General features: G+C 41.1%; 1 protein-coding gene across 2 annotated transcripts in view; it reads left to right on the top strand.

Moving 5' to 3' along the window:
* The window catches only part of PDK3 (pyruvate dehydrogenase kinase 3), a 64,635-nt gene that overhangs the window by 20,827 nt on the left and 21,621 nt on the right, over nucleotides 1–22,187 (top strand). For both annotated transcript variants that reach the window (XM_037142935.2, XM_037142934.2), the window contains exons 3-5: nucleotides 2,527–2,598; nucleotides 7,269–7,453; nucleotides 9,768–9,857. In XM_037142935.2, coding sequence (XP_036998830.1) covers nucleotides 2,527–2,598; nucleotides 7,269–7,453; nucleotides 9,768–9,857 — 347 coding nt within the window. The remainder of the gene's footprint in view (nucleotides 1–2,526; nucleotides 2,599–7,268; nucleotides 7,454–9,767; nucleotides 9,858–22,187) is intronic.

Raw genomic sequence — 22,187 nt, 5'->3', positions numbered from 1 at the left:
GGAGGATGGAACTATTCATGAACTTGCATTTAGAGGGTCAGTGGAGACCAGGATACTACAAGAGAAGGGCCATTCAGCAGTCATTCCTCAGTAATACAGGGATGGGTCCAAGTAGGTTTCAGCTGTTGGTATGGAAAAATAATACAATAATGAATAATAATACAAGCATAAACCGTTTTTGCCTGCTCACAGCTGTAAACCTACTTTTGCCTACCCCTGTACGTTTTATAATAAATTCTTAGGGCTGAGAGTGAATTGTTTGAGACACACTCTATTGGGTGGTTTTAGAGACGCATTGTGCCGTCCCCGGCCCAGTCAGTAGCTCCTCACTGTGGGAGGCAAAGGGGTCCTGAGAGACCCAGGAGAGATGATGACTGTGGCTTCGATCTCATAGTTAGTTGCTTTCTACCCTGAGTTCATAGATTGTTTGTGAAGGAGCAGCATGTACTTGTTTGCACAAGACTTCTTTATTGCTTCAAGGCCACAGTTAGAGATTTCCAAAAGAAAGTATATAAGCACTATCTCAGGCTACCATGGTGGGGCTCTAGGCAGTCTAGATGACTTTCAGGTCCCCTGGTGCTGGTGGCAGTCAGTGACAGTCAAACATGTACTATCACTTATGTAAAAGTGACTTCAGAGGCTTCAAAGTGAATTGCTGGCAAAGTATAGACACAAATGACTGTGTCAACTATTTTTGTGTCTCCTCACCAGTCCTCTTCCATGGCCATTCCAAACACACACACGTCATTTCTTCCTTTTCTTTTCTTAAGCATTCCATTGTGAAATAATTTCCTGCCTAACAGAAGGGTTTGCAAGACTAGGGGCAAGAATTCCCATTATAAACCTTCATGCAGATTTATTGATTGTTGACATTTGACAACATTTGTTCTGCCATTCTCATTCATATTCTGTCTCTGTGTGTGTGTGATTGATACACACACACACACACACACACGGTATATATATATATATATGCTTTTCTCCCCTGAACCATTGTATTAATGGTAGACATCATGCCTCTTTACCCCTAAGTAATTTAGTAGTTATCTCCTTAGAATAACTCTTAGAAAACCACAGTATAATTATCAAATTTGAGAATTTAACAGATCCAGTAATTTTCTAATATGCAGAACTTGTTCTCATTTCATTCACCGTCCTAATGTCTAATAGTGTTCTCTTTTTGTTGTGCCCCCCTCAATTTAAGAATCCAGTGCAAGATCATGCATTCTGTTTTGTTGTCATTTTCTTTTCCCTCTTAAAAGTGACCTCGCAGGGTGATTTGACCTGATGATTTTAGCAATATCTAATCCATAGCCTTATCTTTCCAGAGACTTTGAAAAATATATAGCCAGAGATGAACATACTTTAGTATCATGCATTGTCACAAAGTTTAAGTGAGGCTGATGAACAAAACGTCTTTTCTGTGTATGTGCTTAACAGTCATTTTTAATTGCTTAAGTACCCCCATCTTCTGTTAAAGCTGGCTAGTAGGATTAATGTAATTATTTGCTAGCAATCATTAGAATAATAAGAGAGTTCTTTCAGGACATCTTAATACCCAAAGCAGAGATCACCCCGAGTAACTGAAATCTCTGAATCCCGACGGGATCTAGTAAGTCCTGTCTGGATGTAGCTACCCCAGTAGTGTGCCTCTCTGGATCCCATTTTTCCATGTTCTCTAGCTCTTTATGTTGAACACATTATTTCTTATACTGTCCCTGATTGAGATATGGAGCTATTCTTAATCCCAAAGCTGTCTCTGAGGGTTTAAGAGAGTTTAACTGTGAGAAGCTACCTTCTTTATTTCTAGCTTCTAAGTTCTTAGTGCACACTTCAGTATCACACAGGTGCTACTTATAATTTATATGCACTTTTTGGGGACATATAATTATAGAGTTGGTTTGTCCATTAGAATATGTTTGTAAGTAGCAGAACATCCAACTAAACACAGCTTACACAATTAATTGCCTTGTGTAACTATAAGATTCAGCCATAGGATGAGCTCTTTGTGTTGGTTTGATTCAGATTCATCAGCTTATTACCAAGGTACTGCTTTCCATGGCGTTGGCTTCATTTTCTCACTGCACTTCCTCCTGGTGACAGAATAGCTGCAGCAGTTCCAGGCTTCACGTCCACATAGCAAGCCACACAAAAGCAGAGCAAGTTGGTTTCTCTCCCAGAGACCTCTACCAAGTCTTTTTTCTTATTTCTCAGGTTTGAATTGAGATATTATGCCCATTCCTGAGCCAATCCCTGTGTCCAGGGATATGCAACACAGTAACAGGCTTAGACGTGGACCATCAGACTAATGAGGAATTAGTGACAAGAGAAATGGGATTACCCAGAGAAAAGTCGGGACACCCAGGAGCTCTGTGTGGCATCAGCATCTCCTGAAGCGCTTTGGCTACATGGGGGGAGTGGGGAGGAGGGGATGTTACCTGAATGAAAATTTGGGGTACTATAAGGAAGGGGAAAGGAGAAATGGGTGTTGTGTAGCTAGTTGACACATTGACTCCTCTCTTTCAGGTATATGCAGAGCTTCCTTGAACTTCTGGATTATGAAAATAAGAGCCCTGAGGATCCAAAGGTCTTGGATAAGTAAGTATGGTAACAGACTCACGTGAAAGTAAAAAGATCTAGGTAAAAAAACAGTTTGGTGAATGGAGCTCCTGTCAGTAAGAACCAAGAAGTATGATTTGCACTAAAATATTAGGTTTCAACAACTCGACATTGCACTTGTTTTTAAAAAACCGAGTTAAGAATTTAACAGTACAAAATGAATAATGACACTTGAATTATGGTTCATGATCTAATTCTTTAAAAACACTTTTTATTGAATCTATTGGGGTGACATCATTTAATAAAATTATATAGGTTCCAGGTGTACAATTCTATAGTACAGCATCTGTATATTGCATTGCATGTTCACCACCCAAAGTCAAGTCTCCTTCTCTCACCATTGACCTCCTATACCCTTTACTGCCTCCCCTCATCCTCTCCCCTCTGGTGACCACCACACTGTTGGCTGTGTCTGAGTTTTTCTTCATTTGTTTTTCTTATTTGTTCAGTTGTTGATTTCAGTTTTATATCCCACATATGAGTGAAATCATATGGTTCTTGACTTTCTCCATCTGACTAATCTCACTTAGCATGCTGTGATCTAATAATTCTTAATAGTGTTCGCTCATGGGGAACTGGTGTGGACCCTCACTGAATGTTGCAGTAAATGTTCCACCTAGTGGTCGTTTTAAGAATGCAGTGGTCTCTGAATATGCTTGAATCTACCTACCTACCCAGTCCTTCACAGTATTTTGTAAACACTCATTTATTTAGACTTACAAATTCTTTACTTTTACAGCTTAAAACGATCCAGATACAAATTGCATACAGTTAGCTAATCAGGCTATTTGTGAGCATGATGACATTTTTAATTTTTTTATTGCATTAGGACACCTCTTAAAATTTTCATGCAGCTTGTTTACAGTTAGTAATCCTGACCACTGATGTTCTTGCATCGTGTATTGTTACCTTAAATCTGAGTTGCTGACATTTTACAAAGACGTTTACTTGAGATATTAATTCCATCATTCATTGAGGCCTGCTTTACATCAAAATTACTACTTCCTGGTTATAGTAATTAACTCCCACAGACAGTTCAAAGTTTTGCTTGATGAATTAGATTTACAAACTGTAGTCTGCTCTATTACATATAGATTAAGTGATTTAATAATGTGTGATGCAGGAGAGATGTTTGAAATTGTTCCCTGAAAGTTTTTAAAACTTTTTTTATGTAATACTGAAACTTATACAAATGCTTTAATTATATTTTGCAAGAAGAACTTTACATATGACAGTCTAACCTCTGTCATCTCACCCCTGGATCCACCAGTACTCTGCCAGTGTCCTTTACAAATCTGTCCTACAGCCTTCTAAACCTGTTACTCTTGCTTACTCTTTCTTGTTCATCTCTTTACCCACTTGAGGAAGGGCCAATGCAAAGCTGAAATCTTTTCCTCTAAGATCAGAACCAAGACAAGGATGTCCCCTCTTGCCCCTTCTCTTCCACATAAGCTACAAGTCCTTTCATTTATTTCTCCATTGCCTTCTGATTAATCGGTGAGAGCTCTCTGAATTCTTGATTTGCTCAGTGTCCTTTTCTTCCACTGTACCAATAAGCTATTACATAATCTTTTCAGTCCCTTACAGTTTTAAAAAACTCTTTTTCAAAGCAGTATTACATTTGAACTCAGAAACACAATAATGGCTTTACTTCGGACAAGCAGAAGAAAGTGTGCTTTTTCCATGGCAACCTGAGCTTCCTTGCTGCCGCCATTCTGCAAGAAGACTGCTAAATTCTCAGTCTGGTGGGAAATATTTCTGTTTTTCATTTTCATTTAGCCAGAAAACATGAACCTTAGCTCTGAGCGTGGGTTTTTCGCCCGCAAGAGAAATTAAGTATCCTTTCCACATTACTTTCTTCCTTCCTGGTTCCTGTACACAGGAGTACATGCATATGGCAGGCCTGTTGTGTTGAGGAATTTCTTTCTAAGTAGAAACTTGGCCCACACAATTGTGAGACTGAACACCTTAAATATAGGTGTTCCATAAAAAAATATACCTAGAGAAACACTATGTTATCTGAGACCTTAGCTCGAGGCATTGAACCTAGGCCTCTCAGTTCACAAGAACACTGAGGTCACAGGTGTAAGCTGACTGGCCCAAGATCATGCCATTAGTTAGTACCAGGGCTAGCCCTGGAAATGACATTTCCTTTCCCTTACAGCATGGATCTTTACAATGCACCGTACTGCCAGAACTGCTGGTTTGAGCCGTGAGTAGCGAGGTCAGGTTTACATGTAAATTCAAATATAAGAGGAAAAAATCTTGATCTGTTTTCCATTTTGCTAGGTGTTCTGTGTGATGAATCTGTGAAACGTGGGAAGGAGGCACTGGGTTAGAGCTCCAGATACAGCATTTTCCTTGCTATCTGCTCTTGCTGTTTTTGAAGGTTTTGAAATTAAATGAATCAAAGCCAGGAGCTTTGTCTTCTCAGAAGTCACTAGCAAGTAACAGTTTGTTTGGCTGATATCCTAAAAATCAGGACTGGACTCTCTGTAGCTTCAAATTTTAGGATCCAGGTGTGTGGAAGTATGTGATATTGAACTTCTGCTGTGTGGTTCCCAGAGTCCTGTGTCAGTTTCTGGAACAGGTTGTCTGTCCGATGCAATTTATAGAGATGAGCCTGCTTTGTATACTGCCGAGTGCTGCAGCCAGTGTGCACAAGGTTGTGATGATAGTAGCTCTCAGTGAGTTTCGATAACTTGCTCAGGTTCCTGCAGCTAGTTCGTTGGGGTTGTTGGGATTTTAGAAGCCTGGGGCTCATGGTGAAGGAAGGAGTCAAGGTGAGTCATTTTTACTCATAGTAGTGGCCTTTTTCATTCAGTGAGAGGTTGTATAGAAGTCTTGGGCAGGGACATCATTTAAGTAAAGTGAAAGCAGCTTGGAGGAGAAGCACATTCGTATAATGATAATGTTTAGAAGAGCCACCAAAGATTGGGGAAGTAGTCTGAGAATTGAACTGTGGAGGCAAGTCTCCTCCCCTCAGATAACTTAAGGCACTTCTCTACAAGTGAATTGTTTCACTTTAGTGCCATTTAATTTACAAATATATTGGAATGAGCATTATGGTAAAGGACAAATTGCCCATCATAAAATTTCTTGTGAGTAATTATGACCTCCTAATTTCAGAGTTGATTTATTCACCTTTGCTGTCTTTGTGTGCATTTGTTACAGACGTAGTTCATCATAGGGGAAAAAAAGGCTACTCAGATAAGTAAAAAGGAAGTCACTCCACATTTCCACTGCCAGGGGCCAACACTATTAACATTTCCTTCCATCCCTACTCTTAACTAGGCATACATATTTCTCTAAGTATAAAATATTTTTTACAAAAATAACCATGTCCACATTACAGATCTACACCATTATTCATAGTTTCGTAGTGGTCCATCTACAGGTAAGTCATGGAACTTGAACTCTTTATTATTGGGTGTTAGAATGGTTTGTAGTTTTTTTCGTGACTATGAACAGTGCTCTGACGAACAGCTCTTAAAAATAGCTGTTGCACTGATTTAATTTGTTTTTCTTTTATTATTTGTGAATGTGAAGTTTTTGGTATTTGCATTTCCCCTGGTAAATTTCCCTTTGACACCAGATTCCTTGCCTAGTTTTCCAGTAGGATGCTCATCTTTCTATTGAGCACTTGCAAATAGACTTTTCCCAGTTTCCACTTTGTTTTTGGACAGAAGTGCTGAAATTCCACCTGGTCATATCATTTGTTTCTACATGGTTTCTGCCTTTGCTATTAAGCCTAGAACAGCCTTCCTTACTTGAAGGTTGTATACTTACTCACCTGATTTTCTTTTATCTTTGCTGTGATTTTGCCCCTTTGCATTTAAATCTCTTAACCCACTTTTTGGCTAAACACTCAAAATTGGGTTGTGACTTAAAATGTTACCCAGATGTCCCAGCTAATTTGATCGTTCCCCTGCTGACTTGCAATGTTGCTTTATCAACATGCTCAATTTTTACACACACATACTCACCTGTGGTCCTGCTTCTGAGCTTTCTATTTGCTTCCATTGACGTGTCTTTCTCTTCTTAGTTACTTACCATCCTTCATATATTTTCCCTCTGCATCTTTACAATAATATACTGTAATACTTGAATATGGGTGTTTTAATTGCCTTTATTCTATCTACATTTCATCGTTATGTTTCACTGCTGTGAGAAATACATTTCAAAATTTTACTCTTCAGAAGTTTCACATTATTTATTCATGGGAGCTATTGCATTCAGACTGCATAATAAATCTTTGGAAATGTTTTTTGAATTGTCTTCATGTCATCAGAAGAAATAATATGCTCTGCAATTCTTTATTCAGCAAATATTTATAGAACCTGCATTCTGTGTAATCACTTATCCAACAAGTCAGTGGATTCCTTAAAAAGGTATTTGAGCATTTTTTTTCTTTACTGGAACCATTTACTTTCTGTGTTTCTCAAAGAAGAATTTCTGTAGGGAAGTTGCAAGCAAAAACTTAGGCAATACTTTAGTTTCCCACAAATTCTTCCTTGTAACCTGGAATGATTATGTCGTCCCCACCTACAAAAGTACCAGAAGATAAGTCGTCCAGAGATGGAGCTGGGAAGGTTATGCATCAGCCATGAGATATAAAGACTGACTACTCTTGTTTCCCTCCCACACAGCTTTCTACAAGTTCTGATTAAAATCAGAAACAGACACAATGATGTGGTTCCTACAATGGCACAAGGAGTGATTGAATACAAGGAGAAGTTTGGGTTCGATCCATTCATTAGCAGTAACATACAGTATTTTCTGGATCGCTTCTATACCAACCGCATCTCCTTCCGCATGCTTATTAATCAGCACAGTAAGTTGGGGTTTTGGCCCAGGTTTGAAGTCATAACCAGAGTGATTTCTTCCAAATGTTTTCCTGTTACAGGTCTACATTTCCGTCTGTAGAAATTTCATTCCTAGTTCAGTTTTTTTCTAAGTAAATCTTATCTACTAAAAAGCTGGTCATTTGAAACAAATCCTTGAAAGGCTCTTTGATTCTCCTATTGGAGACATGGCCACGGTTTGCCTTTAAGCATCTGCTGTTATGTTTCTGGTGGTGGCGAAGGTCCAGCTTTAATGGCAGCCACATTCGTGTCTCTGAGAGAAAGTTCTAGTCTTTATCCAGGATGTTAGGTAGTTTCCCTTCTGAGAATATTGGCATATTGACAGTATGAGCAATTGATCCTTAATGTCACAGTGATCAGTGAAATCAGATTAAGCGAAGTATCAAACCATAATCTTGTCTTGAGAGTTTTAATCCACTCTCCAGGCTGATGAGCAGATAAGAAAAGCAAAACTAAAATTCTTGCCACAAAAAAAATTTTTGGCTTATTTTCAGCATTGTCTCTTGGCCTGTTTTCATAATTCTTATGAAAAAGCATCCAGACATCTAGAGTCTAAATCATCCTCTTTGCTGAATCAGAAAATGGACAATGCACCTTTATTTTACTAACTTTATTTATTTGGATAAATGAATGTTATACAATTATTAAATGTGGGTTGGTCCTAAATGTCTATCTTTTAAAAATAGAACTGTATGTGCTGTATACCTGAAACGAATAGTTTCAAGCAAAACATATAACTCTTTAAAACTGTAATCAAAGCATTGTCATGCCGATGATGTGACAATAAAGATAGTTTGTTATTAAACAAAGAAGTATATGACAATTTACAGGAAATTTGAAAGGAAAAAAAGAGAACGAAATACTATTTAACTGAACTACTTAGATACAGTTTCTCTCTGACCCAAATATGTGTGTCTGCATATATACGTGCGTGTTTCTAGAGCGCTGACTAAGCTCGTCACTTCTGGTTTTCTTTCACCTAATCAGTTAGAACTTTCCCTATTGACCCATTGTCCATAGTCATCATTTTTTATACTTTAAAATCTCCCCTATTTTATTTACACATTCTCCTTTCATGAAATCCAAGTTATTTCCAGTGTTTGTTTGATGTAAAAGTAAGTACACCAAAAAAATAAATATTTACAGGGTCTGGCAGAAGTAAGGCCTGCTTGAGTGTGATTGGTAGGGTAATAATATGGGTGTCATAATTTATACTTTTAACGTGAACATTTCACCTAAGATGTCACATGGTGTGCTTGAGTGTGATATTGTTATGTTATAGAATGACATGCTTATGATTTGGTAATAAAAGATTTTGTAAAGAACGAATGGACGCTGACCAGAGGGGAGGGGCTTAATGGGCAAAGAAGAGGAAGGGGCAAGCAAAGAAACATGAACAGAGAACTCATGGGCACGGACAATAGGGGGAATTGACTGTGGGAGTGGGGGGCAGGGTAGAGGAGAGCGACGGGGGGTGGGGTGGGAAAGGCGGGACAACTGTAACTGAACAACAATAAAAAATTTCAAATAAAGGATTCCGCAGTAAAAAAGAGGCATTATTTCTGCCAGACCCTGTATATATGTATGCCTGTGAACACTTGAGTTCAGATTGTTGTTTCCTTTGGGGCTCCTTTTGGCTTTTATTTGCAAGTACGGCTTTGCTAATCTTTTGTATTGTGAAAGCATTTGTACTTTTGAAGATACTTGAACAACTATCATTTGTGTATACTACACGGAAAACAAATCTCCACGATGGAGGCGTTTGACATGTTCACAATGAAGACATTTCCCAAGGCTGGCCTAATGCTGCAGACTGTGTTTTCTAACTATTTAGTGAGTGTTGGATTAAATGTCTGCTGTAGTACTAAGAAGGTGGGTAAACCTGGCTAAGGATGCAAGGAAGTGTTTTCATCCACGTCACATTGGGTCGGGAAGAAAGGGTTGGACACCTGGCATGTGTCACTGCTCTGGGACCTGCTAAGTGCAACTGGCAGGTCTTAAAGCACATCCTTTGTCGTTCCCTCGTTATGTATACAGGGTGGGGCAAAACTAGTTTTACAGTTGATTGTATGGAAAATAACACAGTAATAAATGAAAATATAAGAATAAACTCTGTTTCACATGCTCGAAGCTGTAAACCTTTTGCCCCACCCTGTTTTCTATTTCTGTAAGTCACTGGATACTAAAATGATTCTTACAAATATGAGAATCCTCTATTTCTCTGCCTGACCATCCCAGCTGGCTTTGTTTATAATCTCTCCCCTCCCTTTTGTGTTTGTTTAGCACTTCTCTTTGGTGGTGACACTAATCCTGCTCATCCTAAACACATCGGAAGTATTGATCCCACCTGCAATGTCGCTGATGTCGTGAAAGGTAAGGAGACCACTATCATGTTAGTGGCTGTAGTTCAAATAGGATTGCGGTGCAATGATGCTAGCTTGGCAGTAGGGTGATGTTGCTAAGTTGTTTGCTGAGTCCTCAGGCCAGTCTGGGCCCAAGCAACTTAATTCAAATAGGAAATGTTCTTTCTAGGCAGTTCAGGAAAAGGTGCATAATTCATAATGCTCAAAATGAGAGTTTCTTCTTCACTGACTAGGGTTTTACTTGTTATTCTGTCTTAAACCATATACATTTCCCAGCTTAAGTAAGATTCTAAGTTTTGATTGCCACTATTATATGAACACATTAGAGAATGCTTATTGTAAAATTTGGCTGAATACACGTGTTGGTGAAATTTAAACAGCTTTCTGATGTGCACCCTAGGCTTTAGAACCTATGTGCACATGTGTGCTTCATGGGGCCACTGGATATCAAGCTCGACATTGCCCAAGTCGCCTCGGGGTAGAACAGAGCCCTAGAGCCCAAAGTCCTCAGTACCCGGACACTTTGAATATGAACTGCAGTTTCCTTGTTATCCATTTAAGATAGATGCTAGCTTCAGAAAGCCTTCCTGGTTGTAAAGGGACCACCAGGTTTCTGGACCTTTTTTTCTTCAGTTTTCTTCAGTATTATGGTTCTCTCTGCAGCCTCCCATCCCCAGACTGTCCATGGCCAACTTTACTCGTGTCTCTCCTATTGTAGCCCTCCTTCCTCCAAACACACACTTACAGGTTTTCGTGACCACAGCTCCTGGTCTTCATTAAGGATCTTTGTTGCTCTTAGTTTTTCTTTTTTTTTTTTTTTTTTTTGAGGATTAATTTTTTTTTATTATTATTATTTTTTTATTGATTATGCCATTACATTTGCTCTATTCCCCCCTCCCCTCCCCTCCACCCTGCATACCCCTCCCCCACCATTTCCCCCTTTAGTTCATGAACATGTGTCTCAAATTCTTTAGATTCTGTATTTCCCCCTACTATTCTTACCCTCCCCCCTATCTATTTTCTATCTACTGTCTGTACTACTTATTTTCTGTACCTTCTCCCCCTTCCCCTCCTCCCACTCCCCTATTGCTAACCCTCCATGTGCTCTTCATTTCTATGGTTCTGCTCCTGATCTAGCTATCCTCTTAGTTTGCTTTTGTTTTAGGTGTGGTTCTTAATAACTGTGAGTTTGCTGTCCTTTCACTGTTCATCTTTTTTATCTTCTTTTTCTTAGGTAAGTCCCTTTAACATTTCATATAGTAAGGGCTTGGTGATGATGAACTCCTTGAATTTGGTCTTATCTGAGAAGCACTTTATCTGTCCTTCCATTCTAAATGAAAGTTTTGCTGGGTAGAGCAATCTTGGTTGTAGGTCTTTGGATTTCATGACTTGGAATACCTCTGTCCAGCCCCTTCTTGCCTGTAAGGTCTCTTTTGAGAAATCAGCTGACAGTCTGATGGGAACTCCTTTGTAGGTGACTGTCCCCTTAGCTCTTGCTGCTTCTAGGATTCTCTCCTTCATTTTAATCTTGGCTAATGTAATTATGATGTGCCTTGGTGTGTTCCTTCTTGGGTCCAACTTCTTTGGGACTCTCTGAGCTTCCTGGATTTCTCGGAAGTCTATTTCCTTTGCCATCTTGGGGAAATTCTCCTTTATTATTTGTTCAAATAATTTTTCAACTGGTGGTTGTGCCTTTCCCCCTTCTGGTACCCCTATAATTCGGATGTTGGAACGTTTAAAGATGTCCTGGAGGTTCCTAATCTTCTCCTCATTTTTCTGAATTCTTATTTCTTCATTCCTTTCTGTTTTATCATTTTTTTCTTCCGTCTGGTTCTCTCCCTTGATTTGAGTCCCAATTTTCTTTCCATTACTATTGGAATCTTTTGTATCCCCATTCATTTCAATTAATTTAGCTTCCATATGTTTCTCTAATTTGTGGCTAAAGTCAACCAGTTCTGTAAGGATCTTTATAACCAGTGTTTTGAACTGTGCATCTGAAAGACTGGCTATTTCTTCATCACTTAGGTCTATCGGTTCTGGGGCTCTGAGTTGTTCTAGAGCCATTTTTGGTCTGTTCGCGCTGTTAAGTGAGCGGAGCGAAGCCTTAGTTGTTTACCAGGAGCTCTTAGTTTTTCTGAACTGCTTCGCTAAGTCAGTAGGAGGCAGAAGAGGGCCTTGTCTCCCTGTAAAGCCCCGAAGCCCACCTCCTCAAGCAGAGTGGCCTTTGCTGCCAGACTCTGAGGGCAGAGGGAGGTGGCCTGGTGTGTACAGCCTTCCCGCTGGAGGAATAGGCCACACCTTCAGCAGCCATAGCTAAGGAGAATCTGTGCTATTTCTTTACTCTGGATGTGTGATTTTTAGTTTTTTTCTTTTAATCTTAACACAAGGATATTTTTTATTATTGATTTTGGAAGGGGAGAGAGAAAGAGACATCAATGTGAGAGAGAAACATTGATCAGTTGCCTGCTATATGCAACCCTGACCTGGGATCAAACCCCTAACCTTTTGGTGCTTGGGACGGTGCTACAACCAACTGAGCCACCTGGCCAGGTTACTTTGGGCATTTTTAAACCCAGGGAGGGACTTCCGCCAAGATGGAGGTTTAAGGTGGATGTGCCTTGCCTCCTCTCACAACCAAGTTTAAGGACAACTAAATATTAGCATCAGAAAACACAACCAGAACACGGAAAACTGAACTTTTCGGAAGTCCGCAAACAACAAATTCTTCGGCCCGACCGGTAAGGGGCGAAACCGGCGGCGGGTGAGGAGTTACAAAGGAAAACTCGATCGACCGGGCGCAGGCGCGGAATCCAGACGCGCGACATTCACGCGGGTTCCAAACCCAGGATTGGACCTAGTGAGCAGCCCACCGGGTGAGCGACTACGGAGGAGTCAGCGGGGAGGCGGTGGTAGCGAGTTGACTGTGGGTGTCCGGATACACGCGGGTGAGGGAGTGAGCGGTGGGACCCGCTGCGGAGGCGGCGGCGCCATTTTCCCCGCTCTGACCACGCCCCCACATACAGCGTCACAACCCAGCGACCTGGGACTCCAAGGCGCCGCTTCTCTCACTTAAAGGGCCAGAACAGACCAAAAATGTCGCAGGGGGACCTCAAAGTCCCGGAGATAAATCTAAGTGACGAAGAAATAGCAAATCTCTCAGACGCACAGTTTAAAACACTGGTCGTCAGCTTCCTCACAGATTTGGTGGACTATAGCCACAAATTAGAGAAACATATGAAGGCTAAATTAAGGGAAATGAATGGAATTCCACAGGAAACCCATAGAGATGAAAAAAAAAACTGGGACTCAACTCAATGGAGTGAACCAGAAGGAAGAAAAAAATGATCAATCAGAAAGGAATGAAGAAATAAGAATTCAGAAAAATGAGGAGAAGCTTAGGAACTTCCAGGACATCTATAAACGCTCCAATATCCGAATTATAGGGGTACCAGAAGGGGGAAAGACACAACCACCAGTGGAAAAACTATTTGAACAAATAATAAAAGAAAATTTCCCCAATCTGGCAAAGGAAACAGACTTCCAAGAAATCCAAGAAGCCCAGAGAGTACCAAAAAAGTTGGATTCAAGAAGAAACACACCAAGGCATATAATAATTACATTAGCCAAAATTAAAACGAAGGAGAGAATCCTGGAAGCAGCAAGAGCTAAGGGGACAATCACCTACAAAGGAGTCCCCATCAGGCTGTCAGCAGATTTCTCAAAAGAGACCTTACAGGCAAGAAGGGGCTGGAAAGAAATATTCCAAGTCATGAAAACTAAAGACCTACAACCAAGATTGCTCTACCCAGCAAAACTTTCATTTAGAACGGAAGGACAGATAAGGTGCTTCTCAGATAAGACCAAATTCAAGGAGTTCATCATCACCAAGCCCTTATTATATGAAATGTTAAAGGGACTTATCTAAGAAAAAGAAGTTAAAGAAACATGAACAGTGAAAGGACAACAAGCTCACAGTTATTAACAACCACACCTAAAACGAAAGCAAACTAAAAGGACAGCTAGATCAGGAGTGGAAACAGAAATGAAGATCTCAAGGAGCGTTAGCAACGGGTGTAGGAGGAGGAGAAGGGGGGAGAAGGTACAGAAAATAAGTAGCATAGACAGTAGATAGAAAATAGATGGGGGGGCAAGAATAGTATGGGAAATACAGAACCTAAAGGACTTGAGACACATGGACATAAGCTAAAGGGGGGGTAATGGGGCGGTTGGGGGGGCAGGGTGGAGGGGAATGAAGGGGGGAATAGAACAACTGTAACAGCATAAACAATTCAAAAAAAATAAATAAATTTATTTAATAAAAAAAAACAGATTAAAAAAAAAACAAAACACCCAGGGAGGAGGACCCAGGCATAGGGGCTCTCACTCAGCCCACACTTGCCAAGCTGTCGTGACCTCTGTTTAATTAGGAAACATTTTCTCAAATTATTTCAGTTATTAGATGACAGGCCCAGCCTCGGCTCCCTAAGAATCCTATAGGTTGCTCTCTGACAAGATAACTATGTGGTTGTTGATGACTTCTGCAGGCCCCCACAGAGGGACGGGAGTGGGACTGGTCTTGTCATAGTTATATGTTCATTAGACCCTAGCCCAATGGCTGTTAGGAATCAGAAAGCCAGGTTCAGAGAGTTGACTGCCCCGAGAAAGAAAGACACACATTCATAGTACTAAAGTGCATTATTATATGCTGCACGTGTGCCTTTTCTCCTGAACTGTGAGCAATTTGAGGTCAGGGTTGGTGTCCTGTACTTGTTTTGTAACTTATGTAGAACTGAGTAGATGCCCGTTAGATGGTCAATAAGTATTCGTTGGTTTGATAAATTTGAAACCTTTTGAGAATTTCCTATACAATTCACCCATATAAAGTGTACAGTTCAGTGGCTCTTAGAGTATTCAGAGTTGTGCAGCCAGGGGCACAGTCCAATTTGAGAACATTTTCATTACCCCAAAAAGAAACCCCCATCCATACCCCTTAGCCATCACTCCCTACTCCCCCTCTCTCCGACACTAGGAAGGCACTAATCTACTCTCTGTAGCTATAGATTTTCCTGTTCTTGACAGTTAATATGAATGGAATCATCCAATATGTGGTCTTTTGTGTCTGGCTTCTTTCCCTTAGCATAAGTTTTCAAGAATCATCCATGTTGTTGCATGCATTAGTACTTCATTCTTTTGATAGCTGAATAATATTCCATCGAACGGATGGACCACATTTGTATATTCATCAGTTGATGGACATTTCAGTTAGCTGGGTGACTTCCAACGTGTTATGTAACCTCTCTGAGCCTCAGTTTCTTCATCTGTAGAATGGTCCTGTATTGTAGGGTGAAATGAGTTAATATATGTAGTACTTCTAAAGCAGTGCTTAGGACCCAGTCAGGGCCATAGACAAGTTCACTAGCAGTAGTCCTTGGCCATCATACAAGTCATGTGGCTTCTCACTTATATGAGCAATTTTAACCACAAGTCAGTACAGGTAGGTAAGTGACAGCGGGTTCTAGGCAACTGCTAGCCCTCGTGTAGAACAGAGGAATGAGCGGTGCTAAAGTGAGTCAGGCATTGGTGAGGGTGGGGAGGAACCTGTTTCAACTGGACTCAAGGAGAAAAGGATCTGTTTTGCGGCACTTCATGTTGGTACGGCTCTTATTGGCCTTGGTACCTATTACCTGGCCCTGGCATGAGCTGTACTTCTTTTAGAAAAAAAAAATTTTTTCCTGCTACTTATTCCAGAAAGAGGGGAAGGGAAGAGAGGGAGAGAAACATCAATGTGAGAGAGAGACATCAATTGGTTGACTCTTGTGTGCCCCCAATTAGGGACTGAACCTGCAACCCAGGCACATGCCCTGCTGGGAAATCGACCCAGTGACCTTTCACCTTGTTGGACAAGGCCCAACCCACTGAACCACACCAGCCAGGTGTGGTTCTATTGATCTGTCTTCTGTTCTGTTGATCTATTCCTGTTGATCTGTCTACCTGGGGAGTAAATTTCCAAAGGTTTGGAATTACTCTTACCCACATTTGCATTGTTCCTCTTAGGGACAGAAATTTTGTACCAAAAACTAGCTGAGGATCATGTGCAAAACAGTTCAGTGAATATTTCAAAGGAAAAAAATGGAAGTTTATGCCCACTGTCTGCCTCACAACTCCCTGCTTTCTTTGTCCTTTGTAGTCATGAGTTTTACTGTGGGCCAGATCCCTGCCTCCTCTTTCCACCCTCTTCCTGGGCTTGGTCACAGCCTTGTCATCACTCTCCCTCCTGCCCCCTTTGAGTTTTAACCAGTGATACCACTATTATACAACAAGCAGAGTTTTTACTCCATCCTCTCATTTAATCATTCCTATCGCTCATGAGGCATAACCTAAAGCCTGGGTTCCTGGTGAGGCTGTGTCCAGTAAAAGTCATCCTCAGATCCCTCTGCCACTCGGAACGCCACTTCCCCCAACACATACGTGTGCATCCATACTCCGACCCTCATGGCGATGGGGTGTGGAGGAAGGACTGGCGTGTCCCCTGCTCCCCAGTGCGTCTTTCAAACCATGTCTGTCATTTCTCAACAGCCTCGTCCCTTGAGGAAAACAGCGGTGGAGGGTGTTTTCAGATTCTGAAAGCGAATAAACACATAAAACAGCATCTACACAAATCAACTTCTCTGCCACCCTTCATTCCCTTCATAAATCACTGCTAGCACTACCCACAGCACACTGAGCATGCTCGGCTCATACACAGTTTCCAGAATGCTTGTGTCGATCTAGTGAGGTATATGCTTACTAAGGGTCAATTATTTGTCCTCAAACCATTGTTATAACTTATACTACCTGTCATGACTACATAACTTATTAGAATGTTGTGTGTGCCCTGGCTGGCGTGGCTCAGTGGCTAAGCACTGGCCTGTGAACCAAAGGGTCAGAGGTTCAATTCCCAGTCAGGGCACATGCCTGGGTTGCAGGCCAGATTCCCAGTAGGGGTTACATGAGAGGCAACCACACACTGATGTTTCTCTACCTCTCTTTCTCCCTCCCTTCCCCCTCTCTGAAAATAAAGAAATAAAATCTTTAAGTAAAATAAAATGTTGTGTAAGCTAAAGAAATAGTACAAAAAACAGTCTTACTTCCATTAAAATCAAGTTGAATGCTTTGGAAAGACTTGATAAAGAAGAGTCTCTTAAAAATGCAACGAAATGACTGTGAGTAAGGTAACTGTTAGGTTATAGGGCAACACTGAGTAAAAATCTTAAAAGGAATCTGCACTTGGATTGCTTCACCATTATCTTCAAGTTCATTACACTTTAAAGAGATAGGAATTGGAATATTCGTAGATCGATGCGGTATTGTGTATCTAAGGCAGATGACCTGGAACTCCAAACCCATCCATATTCAAAGAAGTGGCTTTGGCCTCATGTGAAAAGATTGGCAGAGGAATGAGTGGTATATTTACCTGTACATTTTTAAGTTACGTTTGCAATAGTAGTCATATTTTATGGGTTCCCATTTTGTCCAGCATTTTTGTCAATCATCCAACCAACTTCTGTTCCCAGTTGGGTCAGTTAAGGGAACCAGCCCCATGTTCCCAAAATAATTAAACAGTACTCACTGAAGAATATTTAGAAAAGGTGGGAAAAGAGAGGAGAGAATAAAAAGTGACCCATTTTCATAACCCAGTGAGAACATCGCTTTATACATTTAAATTCATACGAAATTTATACATCCGTATAAAATTACAAATGATGTAAGCAGTCTTCTTATGCAGTCCATAGTCTTTGTGTATTTCCCCGTGTCCAGTACTAAAGCCCGTCACACGCCACCTTCCTGGGTGAAATCGGTACCTGACTAGTAGCCTCTGTTCTGCCCTCTGTATCAGTTATTATTGAGTCTTTCCTATATCTGATCTTCTATATCCACAATCTCTAGATTCAAATGATTTTTCCAGCCTGGTGCATATAATCTTTATTCTTCAGTGGGGTTTTAAAGCAGCTACCTTTCTTTTTTTGTTTGTTTGTTTAAATTTTATTTATTTATCTTTAGAAGGGAAGGGAAGGAGAGAGGGAGAGAGAGAGAGAAATATCAATGTATGGTTGCTTCTTGTGTGTCCCCTGCTGGGAACTGGCCTGCAACCCAGGCATGTGCCCTGACTTGGAATCAAACCACGATCTTTTGGTTTGCAGGCCCGCGCTCAATCCACTGAGCTACACCAGCCAGTACCTTTCTTACCATGGCAAAATGGGCTGGGCCAGCAGGCAGGAAACCTGAAGGTCTCTCTTGCCCCCTGTAGACTAAAGCAAATTTTAGCAGTTGAGCTTTCCATTTCATTCCCCATGGGCCCCACTCTTAATTTTGTGTCAACATACCCAAGCAGATGCTCTCTCTGGCTCAAAACAAGACTGTGAGAGGACCAACAAGGCAGAGAGCACCAATGGTGAGAAGGCCTGGAAGTTCTTCCATTTCTTCTAGCAAAAAGGCACCCCAGCCCCCTCCAAAAGACCCTCAGAGGGTCTCAGAAGGCCCAGGCCTCACCAGCTGTTCTTCCCAGGACTTGGAAGTGCTGCCAATGGGAGGAAGACATGTGCACCATTTTCGTTGGACTCTTAGTGGAGGCTTAGCCGTTCCCTTCCCCTTCTTATAAGTAGTTGGTATTCTTTACTAGCTTTTTACCTCCTCCTCGTGTGCTCCGAGATTTCTCAGTGAATCTTCTAACTTGGCATCTCTATCTGGAAAATGTTTTCCCTTCCTTTTGTTTTAGGAGGCATGGAGTAGAGGGAGTTGGGCTTCTGGGTTTTAATGACAGCTCTGCTATTGGTTTTCTCAGCTGCGAAGGCCCTGCACGATTTAAGCTGCTCAGATGTCCAGCATCAGATGACCCACTGTGTGTGGTGTGCACGCACGTGTTTGCCTACGTGTGCACACACAATATGTTTTACAGCCTTGCGAAGCCTTAATGAACTAACAATGATTCCAGACTTAGATCTCTTGAGACAGACTGTGGAAAACAGACTATGTGGAAGGGCAGGGACAATATTTTTATTTTTGACTAGCCGGTTGTATAAATGTGTAAAAGTAGGGTGCAATGCACATAACATTAATTGAATGTGCAGAACACTGAAGCATGCCTCCTTGCTGCTTATTTAGCACATTAATATCTACCTTTACACATCTGAAAATTATAGACTCATGGTAGTGAATGCTAGAATTAGCGTTGTAAAGTAGTTTCTATTATCCTCTGGGAGGTGCCTTCCATTGTGACCCTTCCCCTCCTTTCTTTGTAAGAAACCAGGGAATGAAATGGAAAATCCTGTGGTAAGATAATTTTAAAGGTACAAACTTAAATACTTGGTACAAAAGTCACCTCTCACAGCGATGTTGGCTTGCCTGTGTTGTTCCTATATGCTGTTATTGCTTCACATAATAGCACACAAATGGTATCCTGAAAGTGTGTCATTATTGTGGTTCAGAAATAATGTCTCGTGCTGTCACCCAGGGCCCTTCAGGTTGCAAGTCACAGAGACCCACTCACGCGAGCTGAAGAAACATTTATTGAAAGGACCGTATAGGTCCCATGGTAATCCAAGGGCAGAAACACTTCACAGCTGGAGCTAGAGACACTGGAACTGGGAAACAGAAAACAAAGGTTTGTTTTCTGTGTATCTTTGCAACTGGGTTGCCAGGTCCTGGCTCCTCTGCCTTCCTCTCCTGTCCGTAGACTGGTGAACTTGTTTAGGGCAATACTGGCCACGCCCAGCCTTCTCGATGATGATAACTTTCAGTGTATCCTTTTGTCTTCTGCCCTGCCTGAGTCTTCATCCTAAATTCTCAAAAGATGAATTTAATTGGCTCAGCCTATCTTTCTGTCTACCACTGCAGGTTTTAGGATTTGGGTCAGCCTCTACATTGGTTGCCTTTACATAAGATTCTCTGCGCCTCACTTCTCCTGTCAGCTCTGGTTTAGAGGGCAAGAGAGGGTCCAGTATTTAAAAAATAATCTGATGAGCCCTGGCTGGGTAGCTCAGTTGATTGGTGTGTCGTCCCGTACCCAAAAGGTTGTGGGTTTGATTCCCAGTCAGAGCACATGCCTGGGTTGCAGGCCAGTTCCCAGCAGGGGATGCACAAGAGGCAACTATACATTGATATTTCACTCCCTCTCTTCTTCCCTTCCCCTCTAAAGACAAACAAATAATATCTAAAAAGGTTTTTTTAAAATGATAAAACAACCTCCATAATGTGTTAAATATTCCTGTGTGCTTTTTCTTAATCTAATTCCTGGTTAGGTTGGATCTGTTCAGCTAGTTGCTTTGTGAACCTTCACCCTACTCTTTATGACTTGGACATGGCCTTTTAAATAAAAAAGTATGCCCTGGCTTGTGTGACTCAGTGGGTTGAGTGCCAGTCTGTGAACCTAATAGGTTGCATGCATGTCACGTCTCCGGTTGAGGATGTGTGAGAGGCAGCCGATTGATGCTTCTCTCCCTCTCTTTCTCCCTCCCTTCCCCCTTCTCTAAGAAAATAAATAAATCTTTAAAAAATAATTAGTCTTGTGTCTTTAGAGGTTGAGTATTGTAGCCTGGGGAAGTATATATGTGCCACACCTACAGTTCTGTAAGTGACTTTATGATCAGTATCTTACTGTCCTTGAACACTGTATCCTTAAAACAATGACTAGCATTTATGTTCAGTGGAAGCCATAACCATTTCCTAATGTTTCCTTTCAAAGGTTGCCGGTGAATGCTGGCTCAGATATATTGCAGATAAAAGTAGTTTGGTAATTTATCATGTTAAAATTTCGGTTTCTAATTAAAAGTAGAAAAGTCTTATTTGAAAGCTTGTTATAAGTAGAACTTGCATTTTACTCTAGAATAAAAGAAATGAAATTATAAGTCCACATTTGAGTCTTGGTTATGTTAGTGATGTTGTGAACCTTTTTCTTTTTTTGTGTTAGTTCATTCAAAGAGAAGTGAAATACAAGTTGGAGGATATCTGTGCTGTTACACACCCCACTACCCCGTGATCATTCACGTCCTCAGAGAGACAGTGACAGAATTAGTGTGGCCAAGCCTTGACTTGCCTGACAAGTAGTTCCCAACTCTAGCTTCTCTTCAGAAGGACCTCCTAAGTTTTTTTTTTTAAGATTTTATTTATTTATCTTTAGAGGGGAAGGGAAGGAGAGAGGGAGAGAAACATCAATGTATGGTTGCCTTTCATGCATCCCCTGCTGGGAATTGGTCTGCAAGGAACTGGTCTGCAACCCAGGCATGTGCCCTGACTGGGAATCGAACCGCGATTGTTTGGTTCGCAGGCCCATGCTCAATCCACTGAGCTACACCAGCCAGGGCAATTTTTTGAAACATAGATGCCCAGGCCTCAACACAGACCTACCGCATCAGACTCTCCAGGGGGTCATTTTATAATCTGTATTTTTGAAAGACTTGGTAGTGAATTCTACATACAGCAGGTTTGGGAACTGCACAAGGCCTCTACTTCTCAGTCAGACACAAAAGAACTTTCTCATGGGCAAGAAGGTTGTTCTATTTAGGAATGCTTACCAGCTGTGTATCATGTGCTATGGGAATTTATGAAAATGTATATGAATATAGATTTCACTATTACTGCCCCCCAAATATTTGACTGGTGGCTGGTGTATGTGAGGCTCACTGTGGTGGGTTGAGTTTTCCAAGGATCATAATGCACTTTTTAATGACAGTATCGATACACCATAATTTCTCATGTTGCTTTAAAAAATTCTTACTCACATGCAGTCTTTGGAACTATGCTGCTGGGTCTTCGAGTCCCGAGTTGGTTGCCCCTATCTGGACTCTGCCATCTCTTCCACATATTATGTTGGTGTAACACTTTTTCTTAATAATGGTCACTGGGCAAGTAAATGCCATGAGAAGCCAGCACAGGTTCTTTTCCTTTTATAGTGAAAGGAAGAATGATGTCAGAACACCATTAAGGTGTTATGTACTTGGAGGAGTTGTTTTGTGGAGCTGATTCCCAGATATGGATAGTGGCTTTGTATATGAATAGTGAAGCCCGACTTGTAGATTTCAGTATTTGTTGGTTTAAGGAAAGTGGCCCTGGAACTTCTCGGCCGGCTTTGTGCAATCGTGTCACTAGGTGGAGATGTAGCATTGTTTGGTGGTGTAGGCCACGCAGAAAGAGTGCATCTCGGTTTCTATTGACAAAAGTACTTTACGGGTATTTGATGAGATTTATTCGACCCTAGGAAAAAACCCTGCAGATTTACTATAACTCTAGTTTGTAATTTTGTAGGGTTTAAATTAAGTCCTACTTTAATGACTGTTTTCACACTGATCAACTCTTATTTCCTCTC

This window comes from Artibeus jamaicensis, unplaced genomic scaffold (assembly GCF_021234435.1).
Source record: "Artibeus jamaicensis isolate MK-2021 breed Jamaican fruit bat unplaced genomic scaffold, CSHL_Jam_final scaffold_1283, whole genome shotgun sequence".
Classification (NCBI taxonomy): Eukaryota; Metazoa; Chordata; class Mammalia; order Chiroptera; family Phyllostomidae; genus Artibeus; species Artibeus jamaicensis.
Note: the sequence above shows the minus strand (reverse complement) of the source record. Positions and strands in the feature narration are given on the sequence as shown.